Source organism: Lepidochelys kempii, chromosome 3 (assembly GCF_965140265.1).
Source record: "Lepidochelys kempii isolate rLepKem1 chromosome 3, rLepKem1.hap2, whole genome shotgun sequence".
NCBI classification, from domain to species: Eukaryota; Metazoa; Chordata; order Testudines; family Cheloniidae; genus Lepidochelys; species Lepidochelys kempii.
This window is the reverse complement of record NC_133258.1, coordinates 165,021,886-165,049,621: the sequence shown is the minus strand read 5'-3', so window position 1 is coordinate 165,049,621 and position 27,736 is coordinate 165,021,886. Positions and strand designations below refer to the sequence as shown.

Genomic DNA, 27,736 nt, shown 5'->3' with positions numbered 1-27,736 from the left:
CTTGAATTAAAGATTTGTGTTACCTTAACATGTACTGTTTTTGGTATGGTTACTTGAACTTTTGTGAGGGAAATACAAAATCTAGACCCCGGGATTGGGCAGTGAAAGGAGGATGGATGTTTCAGATATCTGGGCTATTTTTAATTGCATTTTTTTAAAGCCATCATGCTGAGTTTCAAGGTTTAGGGCCAAATTCTGCTCTTAGTTGTACAACACTGAAGTTAACAGTTACTTCAGACTTCTCTTTCTGTAAGAGGAAGCAGAACGTAGCTTATTCTTTATTTGTTTTATGACATATCTTCGGAGCTCATCATTAAAGGGACATCAGGAATTTTTAGTTTTTTAAAATAGATTAAATATGACTACAAATAAAATGTGATGTGTTTTCCTCATAGGCAATAGCAGTGAAACAACGTTTGGAAAACAACTCCAGTGAGCTTACACAGAAGCTGTGCAGAGCAGAACAGGCTTTACTAGCAAACCAGTCAAAGGAAAATGACATGAGGAGAAACTTTGAGGTAAATAAATCAGAGGGGCAACTGGAATAATTAATAATTTAAACTGGGAATCAGTAAGAACTGGTGCCCCATATATGCCTTACTTACTCACAGGGGAACTCTGCAAGCTGTATGTTGGAGAATAGTATATTTCCACCAGAAGTTGTGTTTTGATACTGTCTTATAGTTGTGATACAAAATAAGGCCCTGATCTTGCAGTTTTTGCAGTTGATTCCATGTGGACTAACCCCATGCGCAAAATTGTTTGTATGGTCAGGGTTTAAAAAAATAATTTTGCCCCAGCATACTACAGATAGGGTTACAGTTCATGTGGAAAGAGAACAGGAGAACTTGTGGCACCTTAGAGACTAACAAATTTACTTGAGCATAAGCTTTCGTGGGCTACAGCCCACTTCATCGGATGCATAGAATGGAACATCTAGTAAGAAGATATATATATGCACATACAGAGAACATGAAAAGGTGGAAGTAGCCATACCGACTGTAAGAGGTTTTGTAGTGATAATCAAGATGGCCCATTTAGACAGTTGACAAGAAGATGTGAGGATACTTAACATGGGGAAATAGATTCAATCTGTGTAATGACCCAGCCACCCCCAGTCTCTATTCAAACCCAAGTTAATGATATCTAGTTTGCATATTAAGGTGGAGTTCATGTGGAGTTATTTGTCTAATCTAATTATGTAGTATGGTTCAAGAGACTCTTTCTATGTTTAGTCCTAAAAATAAAACATTTTAAATATCTGTTTGAGTTCATTTGGAAATTCTGGAATCATGAGCTGCTTCCTAAGATATGTGTTTTGCCTAATTCCAAGATTTCATGGTGGAATGGGTACTTTTTTGGTCACACAATCAATTTAAAGCAAGAGAAAATCCCCAAAACGATTTGTATAAATAATGAATCCCTGGGAGGTACTGCCAAACTCTTTGCCTCTTTGCATTCACATGGGTAAGTCTGCTCCTCCAGTATAATGTTCCATTACATGTCTTTTTAGTTATATTTGCTTTGCTAACAACCAAAACAAGTACATTTTTACTATTGTAAGCACTATAGACCAGCATTATCAACAAAATTCTAGCTATGAAGCCAGATCCTGACTTGGCATATATTAGCGTAGCTCCATTGAAATCAATAAAGTTATTCCAATTTACACTGCAAGGATCTGGCTGTAAGTTTTGATTTTAAAAAAATTAAAAGATTTTTTCTTTAATTTGTAGTTAGAAGGAAAATGAAAGGGAAGAGAGCTCTGAATAGTCATAGAAGGAACATCAGAGATTGTTGTTTTTTAAGTTCCTATATTGTGCCAATTGCTGTTGTATCTGAATGCTTTCCAGACTTAAGAATAATTAAGGTGACTAGAATCTGTCATTTGAGGTTTCTATTTCTCCCATATACCCCAGAGCAGTGGTTTTCAACCTGTGGTCAACAAACCCCTGGGAGTTCACAGACTATCTAAGGGGTCCTTGAAAGGTTGTCGTTACAATGGGACAGTGGTTTTCAACCTGTGGTCTGTGGACCACTGGGGGTCCACAGACTATGTCTAAGATTTCCAAAGGGGTCTGCACCTCCATCTGAAATTTTCTAGGGTCTGCAAATGGAAAAGAGGTTGAAAACCACTGTCCTAGAGGGTAAAGGGGGTGTGTGGCGGGGAGTAAATATGAAAAAATGGTGATGTATGTTGTCATTCTAAGTTTTTGCAGGAGTCAGTTTCATAGTATTGGGCCAGCTCCTGAAAAAGCCCTGTCTCCTGCATATGCTAGTTTTACTGCTGATGTGTAGACAGTTGTTCTTGAACACAGCTACTGAAGTCTGAGAGAGTAAGATGGTATTTTGGGCCCATGTTCTTTGTAGCTTTGAAAATAACTTTGAGTCTTGATTCAGTGTTCTGTTGGGGAATCAGAGAGTGAGTGAAGCATAGGACTGATGTACTCAGGTGAACCTGTATTACTGAGAAGGTATGCTGCTGTGTTCTGTAACTGTTGCAGATTTTTCAGGGCTGATGCAGTCAAGTCTAAATACATTGGATTTCATTTATTCAACCAGGAGTTAATGAAGGCCTATGTGATTTGAGGCCAAATTGTAATCCCAAATGATGAGATGTAGCCTTACCAGATTAAGGTGGGAGAATGCATTTCTTGCAAATGATTTTGTGAAAGTCCAGCATCAGAGCATGGGATTTTTTTGCAGCTATGTTAGGTTGTTTGTTCCAGGTTTGTGTTGAATGTTTCTTAATCAGAGCCACTTGTGCAAAGTCACAGCAAGAGGGGCGGGTGTTTTAGCCATTTAAACCCCTTGAATTTCATTGGTATTTTGAACACAGGAAGCTCAGAATTCATACAGCTTTGAAACATTTGTCATACATCAGCATTGCCTGAAAATTGTGTCTCTTGACACCTGTGTGTTTTAGAGTGATTGATAGCAGAGAGTGTGTGTGTGTTTCGGTATAACAGTTGAATATTTTGGACTAGGAAGTTGTGAGAGGAAAGGAAAATAACTAGAAGCAGCCACTGTTTTATTTATGTTCTTTGGGTGACTTGTTTAAATAGCTGAAAATACAGACCTGCTGTGCAGCAAGGTTTTAATTTGTTTTCCATCCAGACCCTGCCTTTTCTTGAATTTGGCTTCTGTGCACTGGTGCCCATCTGCTAGTAGTAAGTAGATGAATAAACGATGGCTTGCGTCCAATAGAGTCCCACCAATGCCATGCCATCTGTTACCCAGCAATGCAGGAGTTTGGGTGGAAGGAAATAACTTTTATTTAAGTTCCCAGGTAGGACATAGTTGTATGGGGTATTTTAACTTTTCTTAACTTATTTGGAAAAAAGATACTTAGAAAATGTACTATCCTGAACCCCCAGGTATTACTGACTAATAATACTTTACATCTATCTTACTGACGAGCAATTTCATATATTTGAATCATCCACACTGAGAGATGGGTGGTCTGAGAACAGGAGCTGGAACTGGAAACTTCTCCTGAGTTCTGATACTGGCAGTGAAATTGACTCCACTCTGTGGCTTTGGGCAAGTCACTTAACTTCACTGACTCAGTTTTTGTGGGCTGGATTCTATCCGGTGTCAAGATCTGCTATGGGCAGGCAACAGAGAACTGGTTGCAGCTCCCTAGTTCCATACCCTGAGCCACTTAAGTACTGCTGTGATCTGTGCCAGCGGAAACCAAGGCCCAACTTTCCAGAGTCTTTATGGGACTCAGATGGGTAGTATACCACATTACACTACTCTAAGTTTATTGACTTAATCAACTGTTTTGTAACTAATGTTTTGTTGTAGGAAATGAAGAAGGAAAAAAACCTACTTCGCTGCCAGTCTGATCAAAAGTCACGAGAAATCCATCAGCTGGAAGAACAACTAAAAACAGCCAAACAGTTTCTAAAGGAGAGCCAGAATTATGCTGAAGAGATGAAAAGTGAGTTACAGATTTCTACCTATTAAATTCTATTACAAACCATTACTTTAGCGTGGAGGATCTGTAAACCTCATTATAAATGGTGATTTGAAGCATACCCAAGGGAAAAAAGTTCCCACTGTGTGATATAGTTAAATTAACTTTTAGCTAATACATGCAATTTTCTTTCCAAACTGAGATGGAACTTTTTTATACAGATATTCTAACTCATAAAATTATATGGTTTTAAAGGTATTTAAAATGAGGAATAAATATGTCCCAAACAAAACTATATGGTCAGCAAATTAAATACTACAATGTGCTCCTGTGTTTTTAAAATCCCAAGCAAACAAATACACCTCAAATTATTATTCTTTAGCTTGAATATGGACTCCATCAAGCTAAAATGTGATGAAATATTACCTGCTGAGCCCTAATTTGACTTTTCCCTACATTTGTATATTTTGTTGGGAAAATGCATTTTGCATACTATGGTTTAAGAGAACCGGTAATTCTGCTAAATAGTCATTGAAAAGGAGACTGCTCCTGCTTATCTCTGTAGAAGTCTAACCTCACTTAATGAGATTTCAAAATTAAATTTATGGAACCAGTCCTGCTCCCATTTTAATCAGTATTTCTGCACTTTCCAATCCATGAGTCCACCCAAATAACTGCTTTGTGTTTTGATCTTATTTCTGGCATGTGGCAGCACTTTTGGCTAGCTAATAAAATGTAATGCCTTCTAAGTCCATTTTCTTGCTTTCACTATCTTATATCTGTGGTTCTTACTCTACCTCTAGTAAGGTGTCAAAAGATAGCATTATCTCAGTTTTCTGGAGGGAATAGTTATGAACAAAAAAATAAGTCAGAAGATGTTTGTGCTGTAGCTCTGCACTGCAACCAACAATAACTTGTCCTAATTGAAACATAAGTGAATGTGGGTGCCCAGAGTCCTAGGCTGTCACCTTTAACCCCCGGACAGTTCTTCCTCTCTAATTAGTCTCTGATTATCCTCTCTAGTTATACCTTTTTTCCCCCTTTGAATCGCCAAATTCTGGGGTCTTGGAGACATTGAATTTTCCTTGTCCTGTTGGAAGGGAATGCGTGGTCTTGTTTTATATGGTAAGTTGGTGTTATTCAATAGAATTCTCTTTGCAATACAGGAAATCTCTTGTATTGTCTGCATCTCTTAATTTTACTTCATAAATCAGTCCATCAAACACCTTGATTATTTTTATATATTCTGGATCTTGAAGACGGGAAAATGGACAAATAGGGCACCAAAATTCTTCATCTGGTACTGTTACCTGTCAACCATGCGTTTCAGAGTACAAGCCATCAGACCTCAGTAAAAATGGGCTGTAGAAACAGAGATACAACTGTGAAGCATAGAGCAATTTGACTAGCAGCAGTATGTTCTTTCTGCAAAACTGAATTCTGGCAATGCTGAAATTGTCTCAGCTATACAATTTCATGGTTTGGGAATAAAGGCAGTTTTGGAACACATATGTAATTATATTCTGAAATTCTAAGAAAATTTATTGCTAGGTGAAAAATTGAAAAATGTCAATATTGCCATTTTATGGTGTTACCCATAAAAGCTACTATTGCATATTTGACATAGTTTGCTTTCACAAATTAACCACTTAATTATTTTATTACTATAGATAAGAGTTTGTCTCAGGAAGAAGACCTAAAGATACTCCAAGAGAAACTCAACAAACAAGATGCCTCTCTCACTTTGGAGAAATTGAAATTAGCTATAGCTGATCTGGAAAAGCAACGAGACTCCATTCAACATCTGCTGAAGCAAAGAGAAAGCCATACTGAGGAACTAAACAGTAAGATAAGTAAAATGGAGAAGGAATCAGAAGCCTTGCTGAAAGTTGTTGGATTAAAGGAGGGAGAATGTGAAGAACTAAAAAAGGAGTTTACTATTCTTTCTCAATGGAAAAATGAAAATGAACAACTTGTGAATAAGCTTGAGTCTGAAAAGGAAGAATTGCTGAGCAAAATTAATGACTTGGAAAGTTTTCTCAAGATTCAACAAGTTAAAAGTAATGAAAGTAGTGAGACTGTCAGAATAATGGTAAATGAGAAAGAAAAATATAGTTTAGAGATTAAAAATCTCAGAGACATGGTGGAATATAAAAGTGAAAAACTAGAGGTACAGAAAAAATCTTATGATGAACTTCAACAAAAAGTGGAATGTTCAGATCAAAAATATCGGAAAGAAATAGAAAATATGACCTGGAAAATATCTCCGCTCACCAACCAAGTTGAAATTCTAGAACAAAAGCTACAGTTAGCAGCAAATGAAGTACTGGAAAAGGATCAATGTTATCATGAGTTGCATGGTAAATATGAGAAAATTTGCTATCTTGTAAAATCAAAAGATATTTCTGAAGTAACAGAAGACGGAGAACTACATTTACAGAATAAACATTGCAGGACTGTTTTGGGTGGTGAAGAACAACTTCCAGTGAAAAATTCCATCACAGATGTATTAATGAGAGAACCTGGAACAATCAGTGAGGATTGGGAAGACCGTTGTGCAAAAGCTGTCCTAGAAACAGATAAAAATGATCGACAGGATATGTCAATCCTACAAGATCAGGTCTCTTCTCTTGAGATTTCATTAATGGCTCAAAAGCAGTTTAAGTCACTTTTGCAGAAACCCTATGAAAAGCTGGTAGAAATCAAAGGTGAGACAGAAAAAAAGCTAGTTGAAGCAGAACAGATGCATGGAAGTTTTGTGACAGAGACTAAAAACCATATTCGTAACTTGCAAGGGGATACTTCTGCTCAGCAGGATTGTGTTGATAAAACATTAGCTGCCCTTGAGGAAAAGGACAAGCAATTGCACACTTTGAACAAAGAATTAGAAACTCAACAAGCAGAGATTTGGGATTTAAAAATAAATAATAAATTGCTTGAGGATTCAGTAAAGCAGCTACAACTTGTGTGTGACGCATGGAATTTCAAGAAAAAAGACATGTCTACAATGCTTTCCTTACGTGAAAAAGAAATTGAGGACCTTACTGAAGAAAATGGAACCCTTAAGGGCATTAACAAGGCTTTAGAACAAGAAAAAGTAGACTTACTAGAAACAAACATAATTTTTTCTAATAGTTTAAAGGAAAGAGAGGAAAGCATTTCTGAGTTATCCAGAAGACACAAGGAGGAAAGACTGTCACTCATAGAAAGATATGAAGAAATTGAAAAAGAACTTGTAGATCTACAAGGAAAATACAAATCAATGGAAGAAAAAAATGCCAACACAGAAGGCATTTTAAGACAGCAAAAAAGTCACTTTCAGGAGAGTAAAGCAGAATCAGAACGACAAGAGAAACAGCTTAGGGATGAGCGTAATGAATTCTTCTCTAAACTAGTGTCCTTAGAGGGAAAAAATAAAGATTTGATTCAGGAACTTGAGAAAGTGCAGTCAGAGTTGCAATTTAAACAATCTGAGATTGCTCACATCCAAAATGTATCTTCAGCTGAGTTGGATTGTTTGAGACAGGAAATGTTAAATGTCAGGGCAGAACAAAACAAAATGCAAGAAGAACATAACGCCTTGCTTCAAGAGAATGAGCAAATGAGCAAGGTAATAAAAACAAAGAATGAATCTCTAGCGTGTGACTTAGTTCATGACAGAAGGCCTACATCAGAACAGTTGAGTGTGTCCATGGAAGAAAAAGAGAACGAGCTGAATAAATATCAAGTTAAACTTGAGCTACTTCAGATGGATCTTGAGGACAGAGAAGTCTCTGTAGAAAACTACAGCACACAGGTAATGCAGTTGGAGGCTGCTTTAAAAAGTGTGGAAAGAAAACTTGAGGAAAGTGAAAAGGAAAAAGAGAGGATGCAGCAAGAATTACAAACTATTAAAGAAGGATTGGAAACTCCAGATCCTAAGCTTATAGTGGTGGATAAGAATGACCAATCAGTGGAGTCTGTTGTTGATGCTGATTCCCAGGTCAACTCTAAAAGAGAAATAGATGAAAAGTACTCTTTGGCTCTTCATGAGCTGACGACAAGCCAGAATGATGATGTCCAACTAGTATCCTCTTTACAGACGACAATGAACAGACTAAATGAATTGGAGAAAATGTGTGAAATGCTGCAGATTGAAAAGTTAGTGTTAACATCCGAACTTAATGACTCAAAAACTGAATGCACCACTACTGATAAAATGGCAGAAGAGGTAGAAAAAATAGTGAGTGAAGTTAAAATATTAAAAGATGAAAAAGCTATTTTTCCTGATGAATTAATGGATCAGAATGTTGAAAATGAAGTAGGAATACACTTTGATAATGAGCAAATGTCTTTCAAATCTCTGGAATGTAGTACTGAACCTAACTATAACTATGAAGATTTAAAACTGTCCAACAAAGAAGTTAAAATGCACTTTGCTGAAGTAAAAGAGAAAATTTTGTCTTTACAAAGAGAGCATCAAATCTTACATGAGCAACACTGTAGTATGATCTTCAAAGTGTCTGAGCTACAGTCCTGTATTAAAACTCTTAAGGCAGAAAATTCTGCATTGTCAACAAGTCTGAATAAAGTTAATGCTGATTCAGTGGAAGTGCAGGTGACTTCTCGCCAAAAAGATGGAGAATTTAAATTAGAGGAAACCAAGTCCACCTTTTGTCCATCATGTCTTAATGAGATGCCATATTTTCCAGAAGCAAATCTTTTGGAGTTGTCCTTTGATAGCGATCTGTGCAAATGGAGAGAAGAAAGTATTTGGCTGAATATTTCTCAAGAATCTGTTCTAGGAGATAAAACAGAAATTAGTTTAGTTGAAGAGCCCCATAATGATCAGGCATTGGACTTCATTGCAAAGAGAGAGAGCATTATACATAGAAAATCTAATCTGGAGAGTAAAATTAGAGAACTTCAGATGATATGTCAGACATATGAAAAGTCCATCAAGAGCTTTGAAGAGCAATTTCAGTCTCGTGAAAATATGAAAAATGAGATACAAGAGCTAAAACAACTAATTATTTCTGAAAGGAAAGAATCAGATGACCTCAGAAAGCAAAATATATCTGACAATGAACAGTGGCAACAAAAACTGAGTAATGTGACAATGGAGATGGAATATAAACTGGCAGCAGAGAAGAAACAGATTGAGCACTTGTCTCTGGAGCTAGAAGTAGCAAGACTCCAGCTACAAGGCCTTGATTTAAGTTCACGTTCCCTGCTATGCATAGATATTGAAGATGTAAGTAAGGAATTTTGTGTGCATCATTGTTTTCATTTGATTTATAGTAAAACCAAAACCAGGTTCACTTAGGTAAAATGGAAACTGTTCAAAATGATTTGTCCTATATCTTAGTTGAAATGGTACAATACAGAAAATAACAAAGCCATGTTATTTTCAGTCTCTGTTATCAATGCTGGATAAGAGCAATATCAGTATCCTTTGCTGACATTTAATAAGGCATTTTATACTTAAGCTTTTAAGAGCAAAAATATTAAATTGTGTCCTTTTTAATATCTATTCTCATATAACATTTGATATAACTGCTTCATTAGTAGTATGGAAATCTTATTAAATCTGTTATCTTATAAACTTCTGGCTATCAAAGATACAGGAGGTCTTTAGCGGGACACTTGAAAACATGGTAAAATGTGCACATTTTGTTTGTTCTGCTGCCCAGCTTTTCTCCTCATTCGTAACAAAGCGGTGATACCTCCCCCGCCCCCCCCCCCCCCCGTGTAGACCAGGCCTTAGAGGGTGACCTATGTTCTGCTGCTACAAGCCACCAATCCTTGCTCTGTGAGGGGATGGGGCTCTGTTGGACCAACGTACTAGTGCCATGCATGCACACATAACACACCTATTTGAAGCCCTGATTCCATTGTGAGAAGGCTTGATGAGGAGAATGAGGATTCTCTAGTTGATGAGAACCCCACATAGCCTGCTCAGGAATAACACTTGGATACTCCATATGCTCTGGGTCCCAAAAAGACAAAAGGAATTGTCCCCTTTGTAAGGAAGTCATATGTATAATTAATGAGCAGGTTGTATAAACATCAGGCTTTAAACATTTTCTCTTGCCTTCCCACTCTTAGGATGCGTTTGCTGGAGTTTTCTCCTATATACGGGTCTCCTGGAGTGCTCTGTATCAGTGTCACTGAACCCTCCTACCCTGCAGTATATCTGGGCATGCAGAGACACGTTACTTCTGTGAAGCCCTGTCTGAGGTGGCAGGGTAATGTAAATTGTTTATCTCTGCTTTTCAGCCTGGGACCCTCTTTCAACCAGGGAAGGGGCCCCAAATTTTAGGTCACAATGGAGTGGGAATTGTTCCTGTCCATCTATCAGGTCAAGGACGCACGCTTTACCAGGGAAAGGAGTTTGGAGTCTCCTCCTCCTCTCCATAGGCTTGCTCAGCGTTGAAGTCTAAGGAGCTTTCAGACAGTGTGTGCCCAGAACAGAGGCACTTAAGAATTCCATTCCTTATGTACCTGCACCATCACAGGATTACAGAGGTGTCAAGGAGAAATCCCTTCCCATGTTCAAAATGGCTCCTGCTTTACTGAGTAAAAAGCCCCAAGTGGTACTAATTTTCTTTGGAAGTACTTACCTGGGTTCTTGCCTGGCCAGCCTGAGGGTGTAGACAGAACCCTTTCAAGCGCCTGGGGCCATCTAGCAGGCTATTCTAACAATCAGCATTTGTCTCAGTATCCCTCCTTAGTTGAGAAATCCCCAGATCAGGATGATTACGCTACCTCACTTCTGTAAACAATTGGGGGAAGTACCCCATGTACACCACCACACAGAAAAAAACCCCAGATCCAGATGACTCTCAGCACTGGAAACCAGTGTCTTGAAAAAAACCTCTATAATAAACTATCTAGTTTCTCATACTTTCCTCCTTTGAGATCATCATTTCCAGTTAAAACTAGATGTTAAACCAGGTTAAAAATAGGCATGGCTTTGACTATAAATTTACCACTATGGTAAAGATTTACGAAGACCCAAAACTTCATCTCATCAGTTGTATCCTGGCAGCAGTCACCCTGTAGCCAGCCTTCTCCAGTGACCAGGTTTGCTGATGCCATGCATTGGTACTATCTTCTGAGTGGGATTTCACAATGTGCCTCCAGAAATTCCTTTTGTGGACATGTCATTCTCAGATCCTGTCCAAATGTCTCTTTTGGGGCAGGTAAGTACAAGCAACATACTTTAAGCCAACCCAGTTTTCACTTTGGCCCTTGGATGATTGCTACAGGAACAAATCTCACATAGTGAAGAGCATACCTGGAAGGCAAGATGACCCCAGGGTTATGGTCCCTCACTCAGAAAAAAGAGCATCCAGCTTTCTCAACCTCACAACTTGTGCTGTACAGTTTTTCAGTATGTCAGGGTACACTTCATCATCTCTTGACATCCAAAATGCAGGACCTGGGGGTTTCAAAGTTGCTACAGACAAGATATTAAAATCCTTCACTAGTTGGCACCCTAGGCATTTGAGAAACCATTCACTGAGTGAATCAAGGCTCTCTCCCTAAGGTCCCTAATGGTATTGTGGGACAAAAGTATCAGCGTCATCTGAGGAAGATTTGCAAAGTAGGTTCCCATTTCTCTGCAGAGGCATCCTTTTGTAGGTTGCTCCTTGGTTGATTCCGAAATAATTCCTTCAATATGAAGCTTTTGCTTTATATGGGGTGAACTCCTAATTCTGTCCTATTCTAACAAAACTGAAAATTCTGATTTATCCTTTTTCCCTCCCACACACACTTCTGTGAATCACTGCTTGCTATTTCCCATTTGTGATGAATGAAGAGAAGTTCTTCAGCATAATGAGAAATTTCAAGGGCTTGTCAAGCGACTAAAAAAATTAATCACGCTGTTAATAATAGTGCTTAATAATAGCACTCTCTTTATCATGAAAGTTGAACTTAAAAATGTAGAATTATGTACAAAAGACTGCATTGTTTTTTTTTAATGTCGAACTTTAGAGCCTACAAGTTCACCCAGTCCTACTTCTTGTTCAGCCAGTCACTCAGAGAAACAAGTTTGTTTACATTTTCAGGAGATAATGCTGCCCACTTCTTGTTTACAATGTCACGTGAAAGTGAAAACAGGCATTCGCATGGCACTGTTGTAGCCAGCGTTGCAAGGTATTTACGTACCAGATGCGCTGAAGATTCATATCTCCCTTCATGCTTCAACCACCATTCCAAAGGACGTGCATCCATGCTGATGATAGGTTCTGCTCAGTAATGATCTGACGCATATTCATTTTCATCCTCTAAGTCAGATGCCACCAGTAGAAGGTTGATTTTTCTTTTTTGGTGGTTCGGGTGCTGTAGTTTCTGCATCAGAGTGTTGCTCTTTTAAGACTTCTGAAAGCATGCTCCACACCTAGTCTCTCTCAGATTTTGGACGGCACTTCATATTCTTAAACCTTGGGTCAAGTGCTGTAGCTATTTTTAGAAATCTCACATTGGTACCTTCGTTGCATTTTTGTCAAATCTGCAGTGACAGTGTTTGTAAATCAAACAACATGTGCTGGGTCATCATCCGAGACTGCTATAACAAGAAATATATGGCAGAATGTGGCTAAAACAGAGCAGGGGACATACAATTCTTCCCCAAGATGTTCAGTCACAAATTTAATTAATGCACTATATTTTTAACAAACATCATCAGCGTGGAAGCATGTCCTCCAGAATAGTGGTGTCACAGAGCGAGACTCACCCCTGTGGCACCTCCTGCTGGTCTCTCAGGGAATTAGCTCTTCCAGCCTCCGGAGCGCCCTCTGCAGGCCGTTGTCCCACGTGCCACTGGCCCCCGTGTCCATCCTGGACCCCGGTGCCCCTTTTACCCAGGGTGCTGCCCCCTAGCAGTACCCCCACAGTCTCTGGGTCTCCCCTCCCCGGGGAACCCCCACCCACTATCCCTACCTCACCTCAGTCTTTGGCTACTGCCAGTCACCATCTAGCCCCCGCACACTGGGGCAGACTGCAGTGTACAAACCACTCATCACAGGCAAGGGGGGGGTTGGACCTGCTGCCTCTGCCTACCCTTGGGCTGTCCCCTGCAACCCCAGTACCTATTCGGCCTTATACTAGGCCACAGCCTGGGGGGTTTCCAGGCTGGAGCTCCCCACCTCCTCTTTCCTTCCCCCAGCCCTGCTCCACCTTAGGTACATAGGTATGCTCCCCAGCAGCCAGGCCCTTCTCCCTCTAAAGGCAGAGAGAGCAAGCTCTTAGCCCACTGCCCTCTTATGAGGGCCAGCTGAACTCTGATTGGGGCGTGGCCACAACTGAGGCTGCTTCCCCAATCAGCCCAGGAGCTGCTTGCCCCCAGCCACAACCCTCTCCTGGACTGTTTTAAGCCCCTAAGGGCAGGAGCAGGTGACCACCCTGCTACAGGTGGCTGAAGCATGAAGGGGCACACAAATGTTTAGCATATCTGGCACATAAATACCGTGCAAGGCTGGCTACAAAAGTGCCACGCAAACACCTGTTTTCACTTTCAGGTGACATTGTAAATAAGAAGCAGGCAGCAGTATCTCCCGTAAATGTAAACAAACTTGTTTGTGTAAGCCATTGGCTGAACAAGAAGTAGGACTGAGTGGACTTGTAGGTTCTAAAGTTTTACATTGTTTTGTTTTTGAGTGCAGCTATGTAACAAAAAAAATCTACATTTGTTAGTTGCACTTCACGATAAAGAGATTGCATTACGATACTTGTATGAGGTAATTGAAAAATACTATTTTTTGTTTATCATTTATACAGTGCAAATATTTGTAATAAAATAATGTAAAGTGAGCACTGTACACTTCGTATTCTGTGTTGTAATTGAAATCAATATATTTGAAAATGTAGAAAAACATCCAAAAATATTTAATACATTTCAATTGGTGTTCTATTGTTTAACAGTGCAATTAAAACTGTGATTGATCGTGATTAATTTTTTAAATTTAATCGTGTGAGTTAACTATGATTAATCGACAGCCCTAGAAATTTCTTACCTGATCATTTTCTTTCTACTAGTAGCATCTCTTCATTCAGCCCACTGTCCTTATCTGATAAATGAACATGACACAATTTATAAAAAATTGGAATATTTTTTCTAAAGGGAGATTTAAATATATAATCATTTTAAGATTAGTTATTATAATTTCAGGTTGTCTTAAGGTTAGTTATAGTTTGCGAGAGTTTTCCTATATCTTTGGAATAACTCTTGTAATGGCCTGAGTTGAAGGGTGAGACTTGATCCTGTAGCCTCCAGCAACAATACTGGATCAAATTGCACAGGTGAGTGACATTACCGATTTGTTAGGAACAAGAGAAGTTGCTAGCGGAAAATTACCAGGTAAGAAATTTCTCTGTGTTCTTTGTAGACTCACTCTTATTTTCACTGATTTTTACTAATTGCAGACTTCTCCTAATGAACAAGAAAATAACGGCGTGCATCCGTTGCAAGTGCATAGTTTGCCTAATGAAAACTTGGCACCCAAGCGAGAGAAACCTGAGATAAGACTATGTGAACAAATTACTATAGAAAAGAACTCTGAATGTGAAAATGTAGCTGAGGTCACGGAAGCAAGATCTGCAGAAGAATGTCCAGCAAAACTGATCTCTGAGACTGAATATAGAAATACATCGGAGAAAAAGACAGACTGCCACAGTGAATCATCATTTTCCAATCACAACATATCTCTAACACCTCTGGATTTCTTGGAAAATCAGGTAACAATTGAAACTCTTCAGCTACAGATAAAGCAGACATCTAGTGAAAACCTGAAGCTGCTCCATGGCATAGAAGAAAGCAATAAAAAGGTTGATGCTCTGCTCATGGAAATCAAAGAATTAAACTCAAGGTTGGATTTGCAGCATACAGAACTAACTGCAAAGGTAACTGCTTATGCAGAACTAGAAAAAACAGTTCTAGTACTTAAAAAAGAAAACTCGGACTTAAATGAGAAACTTGAATCTGTTTCTTTTGATAAGCACCAGATAGCTTATAAAGTTATGATTCTAGAAAAAGAACTTGACAAAGCAAAGTCTGACCTGGACGTGTACAAAGTTAGATTATCTGATGTAACAGACATGCTGGAGGACTTAGAAATGACCAAAGGAGACTGGCATGAGAAGTTCCTTCAGTCTGAAAACGAATTGAGGAGAACAAAATCTGAGAAAGAGAACATTGAGAACCATGCCCTGTCCATAGAAGGTAACATAGAGGAACTTGAGAGAAAAAATCAGCAGTTAGAAAAAGACAGTGAAAATAAACTGAAAACTATTTCAACTCTTCAAGAGCAACTTGCTGTAATCACAAGGGAGAGAAACCAACTCAGTCAAGAACTGAGCATTTTGTCAGAGAACAAAGAGGAGTTGGATCAATTGTATCAAACACTGCAGGAGAAAATAAAAGAGCTAGAGTCAAATAAAGTAGATGCTACTGAATTTATCAGGATATTAGAGGCTGAAGCTAAGACACAAACCAAACTGCTTCAGACCACAAAATCTGATGTAGATCAGTTATCAAGGGAAAAAGACTATCTTGTGCAGCAATTGCAGAATGTGGAAAAGGATGCAGAGGTTCTCACATTAGAAAAAGAAAAGTTGCAAAACCAAATGCAGGATCTGGAGGAGGAAAAAAAATTGATTCTAGGGGAGCCTGAAATGTTGCAGACTAAGTTAAGTGAATCAGAAATGGAAAACTCTAAGCTTTCCAAAACTTTGGAAGGCTCATTAATTGAAAAGGGCGAACTTGCTGCTAGACTGAACTCAACACAAGAAGAGGTGGATCAACTGCGATACGGAATTGAGAAGTTGAAAATGAAAATAGAATCTGATGAGAAGAAAAAGCGCCACACAGTTGAAAAACTGAAAGAGAGTGAACGGAAAGCAGACTTTCTTCTGGACAAAACTGAGAAGCTTGAAAGAGAATTGCAGATGTCAGAAGAAAATCTAGAAGGTGCAATTCTTCAGGCAGAGACTGCTAACACAGAGACAGAAACATTAAAAATTGAGATGGAAGAGATGGCTGAAAGGTTGAAAAGTTTAGAATTAGCAGTCAGTGCCTTCAGGTCAGAAAAAGAAGGTTTGACTAAAGAACTACAAGAAAAGCAAGAAAAGATATCTGAATTAGAATCTTCTAACTCTAACATTGTAAGACTGCTGGAAGAAAAGGAGAAAGAAAATATGCAAATTAAAGAAGAGTCTGAAAATGTCACGGTATTGATAAAATCTCAGCTGAAAAATGCAAGTGAGGAAATAAAGCTTTCTTTCAATGAACTAGAAATTTGTAAGGCAAAAGAACAAGACTTAATTTATCAAGTGGGTTGTCTTGAACATGATAAAACACAACTATTACTAGAACTTCAGGAAGTAAGAAACATCAGTACCAAACTAGAACAATCACTGGAAGCATTTGTACAGGAACTTGCAGACTGTAAACAAACCCTGGATGAGAAGATCCAAGAAAATGGTGCGCTACAAAAGAAGATTAAAAATGTAGAGCAGCTTTCTGTACAGCTGTCACATGCAGAAAGTGAACGTGAATGCTGGAAGCAGGAAAAAGAAGGGCTGCAGAATTTGATAGCTGAATTGAAGCAGAAGGTTCAACGTCTATCTAATAATGAAATTTTGCAGACTATCCTAGAAAATCTAAAAGCAACTCATAAAGATCTTGAAAAGGAGCTGGAGTCCACACTGTCTGAAAAAAATGCTCTTGTTGAAAAGGTAATTCAATTTAAGCTATTGTACAGCCCTCTTTGTAAGAATGGAGATAGAAAGTCCTCTGGGCTGACCGCTTCCTTGACAAATTAAAGTCCAGACGAGTTTAAACTGAGGGTTGTACAGTAATCACTGACGACAATTTGTGGTGCTGTGGAAACAATAGGTCTGATTTTCAGTGAATGTTTGTCTCACACTGAGTTGTTCTATAATAGCTATTTGTGATTAACTCCCTATGTGGATACTTTTACTCTGGAATAAGATCATCCTTGCAGGGAGTTAATCAGGAATAACTATGCCACTATAAATTCATACCCTACCATAATCTGAATTAATTCCTCAATGTAGAAAAGCCATAAGATTGTATGTGTGCACTTGCAAGTCTACGAAGATTTTGGGTGTATGCACTAACAGATATGCATTCACTTACCAGGTAATGTGTATGCAATGTAGGTGTTTGTTTGCCTATACCCACAGACCTACTGAAAGCTGTGTGTGTTTTGTATTTAGGGTTTTTGTATATGTGGTATCGTTGGCAGCTTTAGGGCGCAAGTCAGAGTCCATGGAAGTCGATGGGAAGACTCCTATTGACTTCATTGGGCTTTGAATCAGATTCTTATTGCCTATTTAACAAATGTCCCTTTTAAAATGTATCCTGGATCAAGGTATTCCGGGAGGGTTATAGAGCTGGAGACTGCCACTAGGCTGTGGAGAGATGACTCAGAGCTAGAGAAACAGGAGAGAGCGCGTGAGGAAGAGTAAGTGTAATGCCAGAATCTTTCTCTTCCCTGAGAAGGGAAGAGGAGAAAGGACAATGAAATTAACATTGGGGGACACGGGGGGGGGGAGGGGAGTAAAGGTAGTCTGCGGAAAAAGCAGTCAGAAAGATGAATAATCTTCAGGAACAGAGGGAAAACAGCCAAGTTCGTTACTGTATGAGGAATTGACTTTTCCAAGTTTGAGGGCCAGATGCTCAGCTGGTGTAAATCTGTGTATCTTCATTGAAGTCCATGGATCTCTGCCAGTTTAAAGCAACTGAGGTTCTGGCTCCAACATTTTAGGAAATTTAATACTCTGTTAATATTCTCCTCTAATACAGAATGAAGATGAGCTCACTGTTCTTTCCCTTTCCTTCATACTTTGTATTTGAAAACTGTTCCACTGGAAAGGTCTTGGAAAAAATTTTGAAGGAGAAGGTAGTTAAGGACATTGAAGTCAATGGTAAATGGGACAAAATACAACATGGTTTTACAAAAGGTAGATCGTGCCAAACCAACCTGATCTCCTTCTTTGAGAGAGTAACAGATTTTTTAGATAAAGGAAACACAGTGGATCTAATTTACTTAGATTTTAGTAAGGCGTTTGATACTGTGCCACATGGGGAATTATTAGTTAAATTGGATAAGATGGGCATCAATAGGAAAATTGAAAGGTGGATAGGGAATTGGTTAAAGGGGAGACTACAACGGGTCCTACTGAAAGGTGAACTGTCAAGTTGGAGGGAGGTTACCAGTGGAGTTCCTCAAGGATCAGTTTTGGGACCAATCTTATTTAATCTTTTTATTACTGACCTGGGCACAAAAAGTGGGAGTGTGCTAATAAAGTTTGCAGATGATACAAAGCTGGGAGGTATTGCTAATTTAGAGAAGGACAGGGATACCCTACAGGAGGATCTGGATGACCTTGTAAACTGGAGTAATAGGAATAGGATGAAATTTAATAGTGAGAAGTGTACGGTCATGCATTTAGGGATTAATAACAAGAATTTTAGTTATAAGCTAGGGACGCATCAACTAGAAGTAACGGAGGAGGAAAAGGACCTTGGAGTATTGGTTGATCATAGGATGACTATGAGCTGCCAATGTGATATGGCTGTGAAAAAAGCTAATGTCGTCTTGGGATGTATCAGGAGAGGTATTTCCAGTAGGGATAAGGAGGTTTTAGTACCGTTATATAAGGCACTGGTGAGACCTCACCTGGAATACTGTGTGCAGTTCTGGTTTCCCATGTGTAAGAAGGATGAATTCAAACTGGAACAGGTACAGAGAAGGGCTACTAGGATGATCCGAGGAATGGAAAACTTGTCTTATGAAAGGAGACTCAGGGAGCTTGGCTTGTTTAGCCTAACTAAAAGAAGGTTGAGGGGAGATATGATTGCTCTCTATAAATATATCAGAGGGATAAATACCAGAGAGGGAGAGGAATTATTTAAACTCAGTACCGATGTGGACACAAGAACAAATGGATATAAACTGGCCACTAGGAAATTTAGATTAGAAATTAGACGAAGGTTTCTAACCATCAGAGGAGTGAAGTTTTGGAATAGCCTTCCGAGGGAAGTAGTGGGGGCAAAAGATCTATCTTGCTTTAAGATTAAACTCGATAAGTTTATGGAGGAGATGGTATGATGGGATAACATGGTTTTGGTAATTAAATATTCATGGTAAATAGGCCCAATGGCCTGTGATGGGTTTTTAGATGGGGTAAGATCCAAGTTACCCGGGAAAGAATTTTCTGTAGTATCTGGCTGATGAATCTTGCCCATATGCTCAGGGTTTAGCTGATCGCCATATTTGGGGTCGGGAAGGAATTTTCCTCCAGGGCAGATTGGAAGGCCCTGGAGGTTTTTCGCCTTCCTCTGTAGCATGGGGCACGGGTCACTTGCTGGAGGATTCTCTGCTCCTTGAGGTCTTCAAACTACAATTTGAGGACTTCAATAGCACAGATATAGGTGTGGGGTCTTTTTTAGGAGTGGTGGGTGAAATTCTGTGGCCTGCGTTGTGCAGGAGGTCAGACTAGATGATCATAATGGTCCCTTCTGGCCTAGATATCTATCTATCTATGAAATGGGAGGCCTCAGGATGTCAGCCTGGAAAGGCTGCTATGACAAAGGGCTCTTCTCTATTTCAGGCATTTATATGTCTTCCATGAGCGGAGTATCTGAGATCAATTTGATAACAAGTATAATGTTTCTCAAGTACTTATTTTTTAAAAATAAACTTTTTGACAGCTCTCTCTAGGGTAGATAAAATCTAGGTTCATATTTAAGCCTCTTATTCTAAAGTGCTCATATTTCATTCTCCACATTTGATGTCTTACAAATCATATGAAGTGCAGCCTTGCTTTTGTTTATGTAACCATTGCTTCTAATTTAAATAGGCATGTTAGCTGCAGAAACCGTGTGCAAAACTACATGGCTATGGGCCTGTTCCTGGATGTCAATAAATGTTTTGCCCTGAATTTCAGTGTGACTTTTAGGAATCAGACCCAGAATTAACTCTCTATATCCTAATATGTCCACAGAATAGTCACAAAAATAGACAGCTTAAATACTTCAGATTGTTGCAACATCTTTGTCATGGTGAGACTAATGACCCTGAACTTCTCAGAACATTCTCAGTAGGAACAATTGCTGTATATGTTGTGAAGTTAGCTTTGGCTTTAATGCTAACATCATTTGTGGGATGAAGCTTCTTGTACAAACCAGAGCTAAAATGCCTTTGTAAATGACAGAGAGGCCCATCTTCTCTGTAATCTTGTATGCTACTGTTTTGTGTTTAAAAAGTTTGAGTCTGGGACTACAGTACTGTACTTATACAGCCATTAAATAGTTTTCTCTTACCTTGTCAGTTTTTGACATTTAAAGATTTTTCCAGATGCAAAGCCAAATTGTCTAATATGTCAGCTATTTCCCAATCTATAAAAATGTAATTACCAAAGACTGAGCAACTTTTGTTTGTAGATTCAACTGGATCCAACTACTTCAGAAAAAAATGAACCAAATAAGAGTTTGGATGGGGTTCAGAAAGAGCTGGAGGAAAAAAAGAGAGAAATCGAAAGAGAAATATCCGAATATCAAAGCAGACTTCTTCAAGTGGAGAAAAATCATCAGGCTTTTCTGGCAGAAGCAAACAGAAAGGTAAAGCAAACAAGAAAAGGGCACGGGGGATGTCAAGGTTCCTCCCCCACTCTGAACTCTAGGGTACAGATGTGGGGACCTGCATGAAAACCTCCTAAGCTTACTTTTACCAGCTTAAGTTAAAACTTCCCCAAGGTACAAATTAATTTTATCCTTTGTCCTTGGAATATCCACTGCCACCACCAAACTCTAACTGGGTTTACTGGGAAACATAGTTTGGACACGTCTTTCCCCCAAAAATCCTCCCAACCCTTGCACCCCACTTCCTGGGAAAGGTTTGGAAAAAATCTTCACCAATTTGCATAGGTGACCACAGACCCAAACCCTTGGATCTGAGAACAATGAAAAAGCATTCAGTTTTCTTACAAGAAGACTTCTAATAGAAATAGAAGTAAATAGAAGTAAAGGAATCACCTCTGTAAAATCAGGATGGTAGATACCTTACAGGGTAATTAGATTCAAAACATAGAGAATCCCTCTAGGCAAAACCTTAAGTTACAAAAAAGACACACACTCAGAAATAGTCATTCTATTCAGCACAATTCTTTTCTCAGCCATTTAAAGAAATCATAATCTAACACATACCTAGCTAGATTACTTACTAAAGTTCTAAGACTCCATTCCTGGTCTATCCCCGGCAAAAGCAGCATACCGACAGACACAGACCCTTTGTTTCTCTCCCTCCTCCCAGCTTTTGAAAATATCTTGTCTCCTCATTGGTCATTTTGGTCAGGTGCCAGCGAGGTTACCTTTAGCTTCTTAACCCTTTACAGGTGAGAGGATTTTTCCTCTGGCCAGGACGGATTTTAAAGGGGTTTACCCTTCCCTTTGTATTTATGACAGGGGATCTTAAGGAAGATTTGAATATTCAGCAAACAACTTATGTGTATATAATATCCCCTAAAAAGAGGTTGTCTTTGCTATAGTATTTCAAAGCACTTACTTCCGATAATTACTATGGGGAAAAATGAATGTGTATAGTCTGTCATAAACTTAATACTTTGAGTGCTGTGTTCACACATCTTCACTGGGACTATTCCAGGGAGGAAGGGCTTGTTAGAGTGGGTCTAATATTATGGTAATCTAGGTAAAGACAAAGGTTACAGCATTGGGGATTGTGAGGAAAGAGTCAAGTGTGATTAAAAGGAGGACGTGGCAGGATTTGAGAAGAGACTGAATATGAGGGAAAGGAAAGAGTTGAAGGTGACAGGATAGCGGTCATAATACTAATATAATAATAATACTAGTAATAATAATAATAGTAATAGTAATAATACTAGTCCTTCTATCCTAGGATTTCATTGTTTCACAAACAATTATTTAAGCCACAAAACATCTCTGTGAAGTAGGTGTCCCATTGTATCAGAGGTGACAGAGGTGGAATGTGGTGAAAATTAATTAATAGCAAATATATAAAGGGCCAGATTCTCTGTGTGCTGCATTGTGTGGTAGTCATCTACACCAGTGTAAAGTAACTTTGCAGTGGGGTAAATGACAACACAAGGTGCAGGGCAGCAGAATCTGACCCAAGAACTTCAGATTTGAAGAGACTGAGCTGGAGCCTGTGTGGCATCCAAGCAGAAGATTTGAGAGGCAGCTGGAGAAATGAGAGCAAATAGAAGGGAGAACCTTGAGGAGTAGTATTTCTACATTTAGCTTAGTAATGCAAGAATTGGAGGCTTTTAGTAGGAATGCTAACACAACTTTTAACTGTTTGGTCTTACAGAGAGCCCATATAGATCCCATACAGAAAAGCTAGTAAAATATGAATGATTGGTCTGAACCTATGAAAACAAGAAAAAGCATGATCTGTTAGATCTGCCAGTGTTGTACAACGCTTTGATTTGTTTAAGGATCTCTTCTCATCTTTAAGTGTAATGTTTGGCTTTTGTGAGCTTAAGTCACACTGAACGTTACTGTAACTTAGTTCTATAGATTTTTCAAAATAGTTATACTTTACAAATTGTACTGAAAAATACAAGGCTTAACAACACTTCAGAATATATATTTACTCAATAGTCATTAAAAAGTCCTCCTTTCTCCTTTTGAAAGAGTTGTCTGCTTATCTGCAAAAATGTGTACCTGGAAGCTTTTCAGATACTCAGTGCCCTAGTTCTTGTAATAAATAACCCATTTGAAATTCTGTGTGTCTTTTTATTCTTTTCATTCCTATGAATTAAAAACATTGTTTTTGTTTTTAAACAAGAATTCTAGTAAACTATTCTTTTTAAAATATTGTAGAATTCTTCCAGTTTTACACATAAAGCAAATTGGTCTTTCCCATTTTAAATTCAAAATAAATATTTATATTATGCAAGCTTACTGCAAAGCTCCTGCAGACAATAAGTACATTTTCTGTGTAGTATTCTGTAGGGGGCCTTTTAAAAATTGTACTTGTTATCTATTTATTTGCCTATAGAATGAAGTAGAAATTCAGGCCTGTCAAGAGAAATTGAATTCATTGGAGCAGTGTCTGAGTGAACAAAAGTTGGAAATGGAGCTCTTGAAGTCAAGTAAAGAGGAATTAAATAATTCTCTGAAAGATGCTAACCAGACAATAGAAGAACTTAAGAAAATTAAGGTATGTATTTTCCCTATAAGCTGTTTAATTTTTGACTTTCAAACTAAATTGCAATGTAGTATCTAGAAAGAGGCATAGTATAATGGTATAAGCACAGAACTGGAAGTAAAGAGCTCCTGAGCTGACCTCTGGCTTTGACTCTGCCTTAATTTCACCAACTAAAATGAAGATACCTTATTTGCCAAGGTCTGTACTTGAAAATTACACCGTGTTTAACATTTTTCACTCTGCCCCTAAGGTTAACCATAACTGACTGATGTGATATTAAACATAACAGTGCAGTGTCGACACTGCATGTTGTAACATCATGTTAATTAACACATTAATTAATACCTTATGAAACTTTCCAGTGTAGACATGCCCCTATTGTCTTTAAATAGTGTTTCATTATGTCACACTCACTTTGTGCGAGCATATCAGTCCTGATGTATGCAGAATTTCCATCTAAATTATTTAGTGATTCTTCTTATGACAGCACTATTTTTGCTAATAATTTAGATAGGAGTGTGAACAATTCCACGTCATTGCAAAAAAAAAAACTGATAAGGACTGTATGAAGTTTTACTTGTAACGCACATAGGTTGGGTGTTTACTGCCAATCAGAAGGGGTAAAGTTTTTAAACCTGTCCATCTAGCTGAATTTTTCTTATCAATTCCCTCTGTATTTTCTAGCGTGCAGTCTTTTTCTACTTCCATTTGTGGTGAATGACGGACTGTAGTTCTGTGCTCTCACTTCAGAAATAAACACATCAAAAAGCACTCATGTAGCACACTGTGGAGCTGATATTGTGGCAAGCAGGCACTGAGTTACAGTACTCACTCCATGCCCAGCTAATGGAGCACTGTGCTTGATATTTACGTATCCTGAGGTGTATTTTATGAGGCTGCTAGATATCCACCATTCATTTATTTTGGCATTCCAATGCACATAGGGTGGACAAACCTGCCTGGACCATGTGCTTTTCAGCTGGGTTTTGTCATTTGTTTATTTCAAATATTATATTTAATTATTATTTCTCTATCAAGGAAATCTACACGCGTAGCTTTCCAATAAACATGGCTTTAATGTTTCTCTGTTGGAATTAGAAGCTGCTATAATTCAATTAAAAGAAAAGAAGTACTTGTGGCACCTTAGAGACTAACAGATTTATTTGAGCATAAGCTGTATTTTCCACTGAATGCATCCGATGAAGTGAGCTGTAGCTCACGAAAGCTTATGCTCAGATAAATCTGTTACTCTCTAAGGTGCCACAAGTCCTCCTTTTCTTTTTGCGAATACAGACTAACACGGCTGCTACTCTGAAACCTATAATTCAATTGTATATTACTAAGTGAACTCCTACTGTACAAATTCATATTATAACTTTTGTCTGGTTTTTTTAGTTGCACTGAACTTTTACTGGCAGATGAGATGTCATTAGTGAGCATATAATGCTTAGACAGAAGAATGGAGTTTCCTGTTAGCAACTAAAAATAATATTTTTATTTTATAGGTGGACAATCTGAAGTGTATAGTTCAACTGAAGAAGCGAAATGAATTTGCTTGTAGTAAAATGGAGATATGGATGAAATCCTGTAAACAGCTAAAGCAGGAAAAAGAAATGTTGCAGAAACAAATTGCTGAACATGGTGCTCTATTAAAGAAACAAAAGCCAAGTATGTGGTAGTTTAATAAGGAAACGCTATACTAGAATGTCATTATAAGTGAATCATAATTAAGGCTGCAAATCATTCACGAAAGTCACAGTTTCCGTGACTTCCCTGAATTTTGCAGCGCTGGTGCAGCTGACCCCAGGACCACCCCAACAGCTGGGGAAGCCCAGGAGCCAACATCACCAGCCACTGCTCTGGCAGCTCCAGGCAGCTGGTCCCTGGAGCACCAGTCTGGGACCAGCGGTGGCGGGGCCCCTGGCCACACCCCTCCCCCCCCCCCCCACAGCAGCATCACCCTGCTCTGTCCTCCCCCCCTGCAGCAGTCTTCAGGAGCACCCCCCCTCCCAGTAGGTGAGATTTAGTCATGGGTATTTTTAGTAAAAGTCATAGACAGGTCATGGGGACGTGACTTTTTGTTTATTGCCTGTGACCTGTCCGTGAGTTTTACTTAAAATACTCGTGGCTAAAACACAGCCTTAATCATGATCCTGTTTCTAGCCTTAATGCATTCATTTATAAAACATGTTTTCAGAACATCCATTATTACATTAGATTCAGATGAGGGGCTAGATCCTCAGCTGGTGTAAATCAGTATAGCTTCTGAAGCTATGCCATTCACACCAGCTGAGAATCTGGCCCAAGATCTGTCTCCTCAAATTTCAGAGTCTTCTTATATGTTATGAATATAAATTTCCAACATCTATGTTTTGAAATCGAAAATGACCTTAGGATGAAAGGGAGCCTATTTTTTTTAAACAACAGTAGAGTGTGGTGTGTAACTTCTTACAAATGCTTTGTTTGAGACATTTACTACTGACAGAATGTAAAATGTTGGAGTGTGTCTGTTCTTTCCGTTGCTGACCATAACAACAAAGAAAATTCACATTCTGGGTATAGATGGCTGATAGTTCAGCATCCACCACGGAAAAATTTACATCTTTTAGAGTTTATACATATGTCCTTCCCAACAGCTTTTGGTGTCCTCCTGGATTGTAGACAGTGAGAGAGGAGCAGCTCTTAAAGTGTTATGCTTCAGACAGTACCTCCACTTTCTAAATATCATCAGCCTGGTACTAGCTGCAGCTTTCTGGGACCAGGAAGTGCTGGAGTTTATTAATTTGAACAAATAATGTTTTTTAAGACACATACATAGGGGTTTTATTGATCACAAACTTCAATCATTTCAAGAGTTGTCAGAGACTAAGTACAGAGCTAAATAGAACAACAATTTAAAGTGATCACCACAATGTGTAAAATACTACAACTTGACTGCCATTATCTAGGGTAAGTTAGGCTAGCAAATATTCATGAGTGTCCAATAAGCAGAATCGCTAGTGGTATAAAAAGGGATCCATATTTCTGAGGTAAGCTATATTCAATTATATAAACAAAAACTGTTAAAATAATGGTAAGGTGGTAATGTTAAGCACTTAAAAGTTAGAAAATGCCAGAATTAATGTTGCCCATGCATGGTGTGTCAGGAACAGATTCCAAAGAATTGGGGTACATGGCATCCTTACAGTAAATATGGTATCAACTGAGATCTCTTCTGTAAAGTAACCTTTACATGATGTCTGTTTTGGTTTTTTTTGGTATAGTTTAGTTTATTGTGGTTGCACAAGGACACACCTTATGTACTTAATTAACAAATGAATGATTGAGATCATTGGAAAGATGAGTTTACAATGCAGAGTCTCCTTAAAGTTATTTGTACAGGTAATGACTCTTTCCTTTGGTCAGGTGCTGATGAGGTTGCCAGTGCAGAAGAAATGAGGTTGAAGCTGGAAGAACTAAAAGAATCTGTAGAAGAGAAAACCAAGGAAGCAGAAGAGAACCTGGAGAAGTACTGCACTCTGATTATTAAGAACTATAAACTAGAGGAAGAAAATGAGATGTTAAAAACGCAGGTCTCTCTGCTGAGTGCTCAGCTGAAACAACCAGCAAATGGTGTTAATTCTCCTTCACAAAATTCAGATAATCCAGTAACACTTAACAATCAGTCAGTTACAGAGAAGAGGTCAGATGAAGACCCTACTAAGCTTTCAGGTAAAAGACAAAGATGCCAAGAAACCAAGAAAGATGATGGGGAACCAAAATCCCCTATACCAGAGACCTTATCTAAAAAAATGAAAAAGGGAGCATTCTACCAACATTCACTGACCCATGAGAATACTGAGTATGAGCCAGACGGACTCCCAGAGGTGGTGAAAAAAGGTAATTGTTACTTTTTAGAGGAGAACTGTCCACATTTGTGGGGAGTGTGTGTGCGCATGCTTATCTAAATAATCGTGTTGTCATATGTGTGACCTGGAAGCATTGTAAAAACTTGGATATCATTGGCCAAATTCAGTCCTGGTATAGGTTGCATAACTCCATTAAACTCAACTTGTCAGAGCTGAGTTTAGTCCCATATGTTTTAAAAAAAAGCCCTATTATACAATTAAGGCTATAAGGGGACAGTATCTTTTGTTGTAGGTGTATGTAATTTTTAGTGGTTTTGTCTTTTGGTCTGTGTGATGTCTGCCCATCTGTACAGTTTTGTAGTAGTTGATGACAAAAGGAAAACAGCCAAAAATTCTGAAATCCAGAATCCTAAAATCAGGTTGTAGTTTTGAAAATCAGTCTAGATAAATTTTGTTGACTTTGGGACTCCTCCAAAAACTTTGCAAAAGTCCTCTGGCAAAAAGAGAGGGATTCCAGGCCCAGTCATTCCCAATATAAAACACCCCTTCCTTCTGGTTGATAGGAAGGGGGAATATTTTTGATTAAACATTTTTGACTAAATGTTTTTTCATTGAAATATGCTGTATTGTCAAAGCCTAAATGTTTCACGGAGATGTATTGATTCTGACAAAGTTTTCGCTGGGAAGGTTTCTGAGGTGCAAAGTGAACTCTTGCAGGGAGGAAGGCCCCCAAATTGAAAACCTGATGTTTTTGATACAATTTC

The 27,736-nt window shown here is 38.6% G+C and overlaps 1 protein-coding gene across 3 annotated transcripts in view; it reads left to right on the top strand.

The window, feature by feature from the left end:
• CENPF (centromere protein F) overlaps positions 1 to 27,736 on the top strand; it is a 68,284-nt gene that overhangs the window by 37,660 nt on the left and 2,888 nt on the right. For all 3 annotated transcript variants that reach the window (XM_073338916.1, XM_073338917.1, XM_073338918.1), the window contains 8 exons: positions 396 to 518; positions 3,811 to 3,946; positions 5,593 to 9,155; positions 14,333 to 16,642; positions 20,379 to 20,555; positions 22,975 to 23,136; positions 24,630 to 24,792; positions 26,530 to 27,003. In XM_073338916.1, coding sequence (XP_073195017.1) covers positions 396 to 518; positions 3,811 to 3,946; positions 5,593 to 9,155; positions 14,333 to 16,642; positions 20,379 to 20,555; positions 22,975 to 23,136; positions 24,630 to 24,792; positions 26,530 to 27,003 — 7,108 coding nt within the window. The remainder of the gene's footprint in view (positions 1 to 395; positions 519 to 3,810; positions 3,947 to 5,592; positions 9,156 to 14,332; positions 16,643 to 20,378; positions 20,556 to 22,974; positions 23,137 to 24,629; positions 24,793 to 26,529; positions 27,004 to 27,736) is intronic.